Source organism: Venturia canescens, chromosome 5 (assembly GCF_019457755.1).
Source record: "Venturia canescens isolate UGA chromosome 5, ASM1945775v1, whole genome shotgun sequence".
Taxonomy (NCBI): domain Eukaryota; kingdom Metazoa; phylum Arthropoda; class Insecta; order Hymenoptera; family Ichneumonidae; genus Venturia; species Venturia canescens.
Genome location: NC_057425.1, coordinates 24,145,572 through 24,155,431, shown reverse-complemented (window position 1 = coordinate 24,155,431; position 9,860 = coordinate 24,145,572). Strand labels below are relative to the sequence as shown.

General features: G+C 34.5%; 1 protein-coding gene across 1 annotated transcript; it reads right to left on the bottom strand.

Moving 5' to 3' along the window:
- Positions 1–289: 289 nt before the first annotated feature.
- On the bottom strand, positions 290–2,443 carry LOC122411419 (uncharacterized). Its single transcript, XM_043420170.1, has 5 exons — positions 1,705–2,443; positions 1,254–1,616; positions 937–1,169; positions 444–603; positions 290–357 (listed from the first exon to the last, which is right to left on the bottom strand). The coding sequence occupies exons 1-5, from the start codon at positions 1,904–1,906 to the stop codon at positions 290–292; spliced, it is 1,026 nt and encodes a 341-aa protein (XP_043276105.1). The 5' UTR covers positions 1,907–2,443.
- Positions 2,444–9,860: the final 7,417 nt, after the last annotated feature.

Genomic DNA, 9,860 nt, shown 5'->3' with positions numbered 1-9,860 from the left:
ATTACTTACAATCGAGTTATGTCGTATCCGAACGTTCATAAACATGAAAATTGGTGATCACCGATAGACTTTGGCGAGATGCGTAACAAATCGACAAGATTCACTGACATTTCGACTAGCATCGCTTTCCGACGTGCGATTCGAGATCATACCTTACAATCGAGTGATGTCGTTTCCGAACGTTCACAAACATGAAAATTGGTGATCACAGATACACTTTTGTGTGAATCAACACAAATTAACAAGTTTCACTGACATTTCGTTCTGAATCGCTTTCCGATGTGCGAATTCATGATAAAAAAATGGACTCCTTCATGTGCCAGAATTCGAAGCAAAACATATTGTTAAATGTGCACCCTGGATAAATAGAGAAAACAAATTCTTGTGTAGTAATAAGAAACTTTTTTTATGTTTTCATTATTAGTTGATAAGATCTCACTAACTCGATAAAACGTTGTATAATTTCAACTTTGCGAAAGCTTTTTTCTTATGTGCTCCATGGAAACTGAAATTGGCAGCAACAGAGTTGGACATAATTTCCTGCATCAGTTTTGAGACGGTACTTTTGACGTCAGCTTGTACAAAAATAGCCAAGTCTTTGATCTGCAAATTTATTTGGTACAGAATGAGTTGAGATATGATTATTGAATATTTTAATAGTTATAGAGAAAGGAAGGTAAATAGAAAAAATTTTCGGACAATGTGTGAGCGATAAACGAATCTTCGCATACTCTAAAAATATTTTGGCACTGCGGTTTTCTTTTATATATTTTTATATCATAAAGACTTTTTATATGTGCCTAAGGTTATTATATGAAAAGTCCTCAGTGCAGTGAAGAAACGGATTAAAACATTCTCTTGCAAAAGAATATCAATATAGTTGCAAAATGAAATGAGACAGTATTTACAAAAGTCTAATTGATATTTCATCCTTACTAAATTATTGAGATAATCTGGATCAGTCGATAAACGATGCTCTGCTTTGGTTAGTAAAGCTTCAGTTGCCACAGGATAATCTTTTAGAAGCGGGCTTTCCGTCTTTTCGATTTCTTTATCAGCTGTATTCGCTGACAACGTGCGTGCGATATCACGAACTTCCGCTAGTATAGTTTCTATTCTTAAATCCATATTAGCCAATGCTCGCATAATTGTTTGGTTGCTGTTATCATCTAAAATAACAATCGGAAAAATAACTTTCAATCGATATCATATTCGTACTTACGTTTACATCATTCGTCAATATACTCGCTTACTGCGATAGCTACTGTTAGGTATCGAATTCAAAGGTCTTTTTTCTCGAATTGGCTCATCAAATAAATTTTCATCACGAGCTCGTTTTCTTTTGGTGCTATTTGTCACGGCATCCGTACGTCTTGGTCCCATCATATTTTCCGATACTTCGTTAATATCGTCATGAGCATTAGCATTAGTATTGCTATCATGGTCCGTGGGTTGTATTTGTTCATCGGAGGGGAATGAAGGAAAAGGCGAGATGTTAATAGACGATTGTGGTTTTTGTCCTTTTTGTGTTGTAATCTTTTCGACATCTGTATCGGTATTGATATCGGACATTTGTAACGCTTCCACACACTTCGCTTGTCCACGCTTATAAGTTTCTAAAAAATAATTGATTGATTAAAGTTAGATTTCACCGTTTGTATAAAAACTTTCGTTTAAAGCAAATGAAAATGTTAATGAAAGTACTTGTCGATGTTAATATTTGCTTAATATCGTGCAGGGTCCAATTTTCAGCAACATTCTCTTGATTTTCGACTGCTTTTGTCGTCCTCGAGTTGCTTTTGTAGGGAGGCCAATAACAATGATTTTTTCTAGGAGTTAACCATTTTTCGGGAGCAAGAGTGACGCCGTCATGGAATTCTATCACGACGTATCGTCCAGCGTCCATATCTCACCAAAAGCTAAATAAATTATATAACTCAATACATGAATTATGAAAAAAATTATATTGAATAACACAACCGATGATTATCAAAACAAACTAACCAAATAATATAATAGAATCGAAATGACCCGTGGATATACAGATGCGCACTTTTTTCATATCATAGACACAAGTGACTACTTCTTATTCTTATCCATCGTTCTCTCTGAATATTAGAAACTTTTTTCTCAAATTCAGTGGTTATTGGTATGTAGAAAAGGAAAGATAACAAATGATGATTTGTATGGGAGCTTTACACATTTGTTAATAATATCACTAAGCGGGTGTAAAGATAATTGTTGATTGCTAATGTTTTTCATTTTATATATTCCTAGAGCCAATGATGGGCAGGGAATATTAAAAAAATTATCTTCGAATGCGAGTTTTCGACCGATGATCATTAATTCCTGGGTGTCTCGACAAGTTGCTATATTGGAAACCGTAAATATGTCACCATTTTTAAGAATACAGCAACTATCGGCTTGCCCACCAGCCCTGATAGTAAATGTTGACGATCTTATTATTTTATACTGAGGGTTGCAGCAACTCTCAGGGAGAGGTCCTTCATTATGAGAAGAACTTGCAATTAAATTCAAATCATCAGAGATCTCATTGTTATCTGAACAGGTAGTTTTAGCCGTTTGAATTTCTCCGTAGCGCCGGGCTATTTGTTGCAGGGGTTTATCAGGTTTTCGTACCATTTTTTTCAATGTTTGCATAAAATTTTCGAACTTGAACGCACTAAATTTTTCAATTGATCCATGTATTCTCGCATCTTCCACCAAATGGATAATACCGTGTACATTGTGCGTTATGAGATGGACACCATATATTTCTCCGAACGATCGGATAAAGTGTTTTGCAAGATTCTCAGCGTAATCGAGTTTATCCTGATGCTGTTCTACTTCGCATAATATTCTTATCAGAACGTGGAGGGTCATAAAGTGATTATACATTCCATCTGACAAAACCTTTCGTAAAACGATTGGCCCCGTATAGAGAAGAAATTGCCTAAATTCAATAGCTTTCCACAATTTAACGAACTCCAAACTTTGGGGTTTTCGACCGAAATCATTTGGAATGTAGAGCCTTATATTTTTGAGCAGTTTTGAGATTTTTTTAATCTGTAAGCGGCCAAGTCTATAAGAGTTATCGCCATGAAGCCATAGGAGCAACAATCTTTTTACAACACCCAACAGTATCAGATGCATGTAATCAAGAGTGACACTTGATACCAGCCCCACTCCTGGAATATTGTCTAAACATGTTTTGCACTCATGATATTTCTTATCGCGATACTCCAAAAATGTTGCATCGGTACGTCTCGTAGCATTTAATTTGGGAAAACACCTGCGATATTTCAATGTTTTCCCTTTCGTTACACATTTTGTACAGCTGTGGAATCCAGTACAGCCTTTGACACCCAAAACGAAAGATTTTGCTGGAGCGTCGCAAACAATTAATTTGATGGAAAATTTGTACAGTTTTTCCCTTATCATAATACCATTTTCATAAATTTCAACGGCTTCTTCGACAAATTGACTTAAAAATTCATTCGGGTCCTCAGGTTTTTTTTGTCCATAATATACTCCAATCATGAATACTTCTTTATAAGGTATAATGTTCCCCAAAATTGGCCACAGCGAGGCCGTTGAAGAATCAAACAACGGGACTCCGTCAATATTTATAGCAAGAGCAATTTCTTCAAGATTAAAGTTTTTCATTCTATGACAAACATCACGTATACTTGTGGCAAGATCGAAATGATAATAGTGACCAGGAAATACTTCTCGAATTGCGGTCCGCCGCATAGTTTTCAAAAGTGTTCGAGGATCACAAGGCAATTCGGTAGATAAACTGGGGATGGATCGTAATAAAAGTAGCAATTTCTTCAAGCTCATATGCGAAATTCTTTCTTCAACAGCCCACTTTCTCAATTTGTCAGTAAAAAAATCCACGTCTTCACATTTTTCGTTCACGCTTTTTACAGAAGAAACTTCTATAATTGGACTTGCAGGGATATTATTATCAATGTTCTCATTTCTATCTGGATAAAAATTAGTTTGGTAAGAGCGATCTAATGGTAGAACAGAAGCATGGTTTTCGACCGACGGAGTTGAAAAATCACACGTATTATTATGACAGATTATGTCATTATTTTGAGAATTTGGTGTTGAGTCAGAAATAGAGTACTGTGGGCATTGAATTTCTGGTACTTCATAAGAAGATTCACATTCCCAGTTGCATATAATTTGGTTAATCCGTCTGCGACGTTGTCTTTCACAAATTTCTGTTTCACGTTTTCTTTTACGCCCTTCCATCTACGAGAAAAAAAAAGATACCTTGGGAAAAAAAGGTTGGGACAAGTACATTGATGGTCCCTTGTTTCTGGATGACATAGAAAAAAGATTCAGAACCAGGAAAAAAATTCTATAGAAATAATAAACGAAAAATTGAAAAGTTCAAAAAAATTCAAAAATATTGAACAAACTGAAAAATGTACTATCCAAGTTACATGCAGTATAAAAATGTATGATATCAATTAGAGGCCAAGTTTTTATTGATAATTTGGAATATTTATTGAACAAATCGGAAACTTTAATTGAAACTCATGATAATTATTTTCAAGAAAAAAGTTAATGAAAAAAAAGTCATAACGGAAGTTACGTGCAGTACTAAAATGTATTATATCAATTCGAGGTCAAGTATTTATCAGTTATTCGAAATATAATCTCCGGCGACAAAGGAGCGTTGAGAATCCTTGTCGGGCTCACAACGTTTTATCAAAATTACTAAAAAATTAATGGAAATGAAATCATTAAAAATTCACATGAAAGTCATTCGTTACTTCAACAAGGTACACACTTTAAAGAATCGATTCCCCTCCGATTTTCAGGATCCCCTGGTATTATTCACAACATTCAACTTCGTTTGGATCGGTACAAATTATGTTCAAATACGTCTTAAACGTACTTGTCCGGCCCATCACTTTTTATTCAAATTGCTCATTCGAAAATAAATCAGGGCTGCTCTAAAATGACAAATATAATAAAATCGATTGAAATAAAAATAATATCTCTAAGTAATTTGAACTTGATTGTTCGCAAGTTCGTATAGCAATATCCACTTCTCATTTTCTTCAGTGAACACATACCATTCGGTAAGAACCAATGAAAATGAGAAATAATCAGGCACATTACAAGAAATTTTCGAACCTACTCAGCCATGCAATGTTTTTTTTTCTATAGTCACGTACACATTTTTATAAATACCACTAGTCGAGTACGACACGTGGATTCCTGGAATTTGGAGAAAAATTATTTTGTTGTGAATTCTGACTTTATATGATATAAATAGATTAATCAACTTTATCTTTCATTTTCGTTTCATTTTGACAAGAGTGATTCGAAGGAAAATTATTTTCTCGGGAATTACTGTTCCTTAATATTAACACATGTATTAACTTTGTTTTTGATTTGTTTTCGAATGAGCAATTTGAATAAAAAGTGATGGGCCGGACAAGTACGTTTAAGACGTATTTGAACATAATTTGTACCGATCCAAACGAAGTTGAATGTTGTGAATAATACCAGGGGATCCTGAAAATCGGAGGGGAATCGATTCTTTAAAGTGTGTACCTTGTTGAAGTAACGAATGACTTTCATGTGAATTTTTAATGATTTCATTTCCATTAATTTTTTAGTAATTTTGATAAAACGTTGTGAGCCCGACAAGGATTCTCAACGCTCCTTTGTCGCCGGAGATTATATTTCGAATAACTGATAAATACTTGACCTCGAATTGATATAATACATTTTAGTACTGCACGTAACTTCCGTTATGACTTTTTTTTCATTAACTTTTTTCTTGAAAATAATTATCATGAGTTTCAATTAAAGTTTCCGATTTGTTCAATAAATATTCCAAATTATCAATAAAAACTTGGCCTCTAATTGATATCATACATTTTTATACTGCATGTAACTTGGATAGTACATTTTTCAGTTTGTTCAATATTTTTGAATTTTTTTGAACTTTTCAATTTTTCGTTTATTATTTCTATAGAATTTTTTTCCTGGTTCTGAATCTTTTTTCTATGTCATCCAGAAACAAGGGACCATCAATGTACTTGTCCCAACCTTTTTTTCCCAAGGGGAAGTTTATGGTTTGATATCACGCCTTTTTTCTCAAAAGTTCCTCATTAATGTTATGACGGTTATAGGATTTTAGTTTAAATTTCTATGAATTATTTGCTTAGTACATTTTTATAGATTCCATTCTCATACGAACATTTTTTTATGGGATAATCTTTTTCATGAAATTATCAGCAAATAAGGGACCATCAATGTATTTTTCACAACCTTATTTCCCCTGGGTATGATGTTCGGCTTATAAAGTTGGTTTCCACCATAGAAAACCAATTTTTCGTAAAAATTGTAGTGAAAATATTTCGTCACAAGTCTGCTCTTGTACTTTGGCGATTTTTTCTCTTATACTCTAATATGTTATGCCTATTAGGAACTCAACAGCATGGAGGAATCCGGGATGAGGCCCGAGAAATAAATTTCGGTTTATAATGTTGGTTTCCACGTAAAAGACCAATTTTTCTTCAAAATTGTACTGAAAATGTAGGCAGTGGTTTGGTCTTGGACTTTGGTGATTTTTCTCCTTGTCTTCTAATATGTTTTGTCTTTTGGGAACCCAAGAGCATGAAGAAATGCGTGTTGTGGGCCGTAATATGATTTTCGGCCTATAACGTTGGTTTCCACGAAAAACAACAAATTTCTCGTCAACATTGTATAGAAAATATTCCGTCACAGGTCTGTCCATGGACTTGGGCTATTTTTTTTCTTCTACTCTAATATGCTATACTTATTGGAAACCCAAGAGAATGGTAGAAAGCGGGTTGGGGGCCGAGATATGATTTTCGGCTTATAACGTTGGTTTCCACAAAAAAGGACCTATTTTTCGTCAAAATTGTACTGGAAATATTTCGGCACTGGTTTCTTCTTCCAAGTTGGTGATTTTCCCCCTTATCTTCTCATATGTTTTGTGTAATAGGAACCCAAAAGAGTGAAGAAATGCGTCTCGTGGGCTGTAATATGATTTTCGGCTCATAACGTTGGTTTCCGCGACAAAAGATCTATTTTTCGTCAAAATTGTACTGGAAATATTTCGTCACCGGTCTGTCCTTGGCCTTTGGCAATTTTTTCCAAGTCTTTGAACGAAGAAAAAACTGAGGTAAAGATTTCCTTAATAGAACACATTTTATTTATCCCTTTTCTTCAAAATTCAAATGAAAGAACACGAAAAATGCAACAGATTTGCCCACTTTAAATGTCGCTTTTGCATTCTGAATCTAGAGATTTCATCTCATCCAAAATGTGCCCCCAATGAAATATATTTCCAAAGTTTGCAAGTGGCCGCTGAAGTCCAATTATCCACAGTTTGATAGTTGCTGAAAAAAAGTACCCGAAAACTTCTAACATTTATTATGCCAGAACTCAAAGCAGCAAAAAAACTAAGCGAACTTAATTCAACAAAGCAACAGAATTCAAAGACGTTTAAGGTACCTGCATTGGTTTTGGAAGAAAACCTATTCAGGACAATTCAGAAATTAATTTAGAAATTCGAAAACTCACAATGGAGTAGAAAAAAGAAGATTGAAGTATCTAGAAAAGCGGAAGACTTTTGTGATGAATTTTCTAGATTACATGATACGGTTGGAGTAAATGATTTGAATGATTGGCACACACGCTGCAACACAGAAATATCAAAGTTTGGAAGTATTCGCTGTATATCAGTCATACAAACTTCAATACTATTTGAAAAGGAACACTTAAAAACTTGCCGAACCAAGTTTCATTACATATTACCATAATCAAAGATAAGGGGTGATCCGTTGCATATATATTTATCCACAGAAATTTCAGAGTTCGCAGGTATCTGCTGCGGTTCAATGTATCTGCGTAATGAGCTTCCAAGACAGCAATTTCAAATCTATCCATAAATGAGCAACTGAAGACTTTTATAATCAATTTTTTACTTCATATAGATGTTACAGTTAGAGTCAAAATGTAAAATGAATGGCACAGTATTTAAATTGTATAGTTTACAGATTTTTGCAGTATTTTAATGATCCGAATCTACAGCATTATAATGAAAAGTTATCAAAAGTCATGATGTTACATTAAAATGACGTAGCGCACATTGCATTCAGCAATTCTGTAAGTTTCTGGGGATGTTGGTAGGCATCATATTTGATCGCATCCAAAACTGAGCAACAGTAGACTTATCGGAATGAATTTATTTTATAATAATTCCATATTTGTAGTTTGCAAAGGGGAAATACTCAACATACATGTCATTCTATAAGTTTTGTTATCAAAATTTGTGTTTGCATACCGCATTCCTAAGATACAACTTTTCATATCATTAGCAAAAAAAGCACCCAAAGGCTTTCTGGAAAAGTTTCCAAATTTATCACTCGACAGACCTAATGGGAATAGAATAACTACACACTATACCAAGACCAGATTTTTTTTTTTAAATCTGATTTACAAAATGTGCAATTCAAAATCATGGTTAGAAACCTCTCGAATCATGTTAACACAATCATCATGAAGGAGTAGAAAATCATAGAACACATATTAGGGAACGAATTAATAATATGAATCGATCCGCTGCAAACTGAGCGGGTGAAAACAAGGATCGGAGAGGGCAGAGCCAAACTGAATATCAAGCAAAATATGGTGATGTTTAAAAATAATGACGACACAAGAAATAAATTAGAAACCATTTATTCAATTAAAGTTTCTAATATCATTCTAACAGTTGCGTGTATTTTTGTTCTATTTATTCGTATATATAACCTATGTACACATGATATATAACCACGCCACTGACAATATATTCGCACTGGACAATATTTCTCGTACTCTGGTTTAATTGAAGCATTATTTCAGTTAACACTTATTTCCAATCGAACGAAATAATGAAATCTTGAAAAGTTTCGTTGACATACATGCATCGCGCATTTTTTATATTCTTTTTCACACACACATCACCGACTACATTTACGCGGCCGCTTAGATACCGGTTTAATATATCACAAATAACAAAATAAATAGTAATATGCACTTCTTTAGATGACGAAAATTATTTTTTTAATGATCCCGCACGCACTTCGTAATGTCGAAACTCTGTTCATACGATCAAAAACTGACACATGGTTTGTACATATATATATGTATATCGGTCGAATTTATGACTGCTGTTACCAGCTGTGTTGCGCCGTGTGCTACGTTCTGAAGTTGACGTCAGATTTCCAATCATCAACAACTAATTTCAACAACCAATCACAACGTCTAAAAATGGATGTCGTCAGATCCAACGAATCAGAAACTCGAGAGCATCAAAGTGCCTTGGATGGTGTTTATAAATACAGACGCATAAATTCTTGAATGTGTTGGTAACTTTTGCATAATCTTGAGCCCGTGCAAAGTTTTTTCTCAGCAATTACAACACCGATCATGCTGATTTAGGGCGGAATCGAAAGAGAATTACTCAATTGGCTTAAACTTCAATTTTCAAGTTGCTAAATGGCTCCTGAGCTTCGTAATTCAATAAAATCACATGCCAATTTTACCCCCACCACCGCGAATCGTTTTATTCAGAGAAAGTATAGACTCGGCGAGAGCCTCGGGCCAGCAGACGACAGGGCTGTCAATGTACTTGTCCCGAGACTCTACCGAGTCTCTTGAACACACTTTGGTGTTTTGTGTCAGAATAACCGAATCTGTGGGATTTCCATTAATCATTTCAATTCTAAAACGAAGCTTTCACATTTTTAGAACCAGCAGTGAATATTCGAATTCGAAAATAACCAAATTCTGTGCTTAAAGTTACTAAAGTGCAA

Excerpts from the sequence above, each read along its gene's own strand:
- LOC122411419 (XM_043420170.1), bottom strand. The coding sequence starts at position 1,906 with ATGGACGCTGGACGATACGTCGTGATAGAATTCCATGACGGCGTCACT. Across the intron at positions 604-936 it reads CAGATTATCTCAATAATTTA|ATCAAAGACTTGGCTATTTT; the intron begins GTAAGGATGAAA and ends ATAAATTTGCAG. Across the intron at positions 358-443 it reads ATTATACAACGTTTTATCGA|GGTGCACATTTAACAATATG; the intron begins GTTAGTGAGATC and ends CTATTTATCCAG.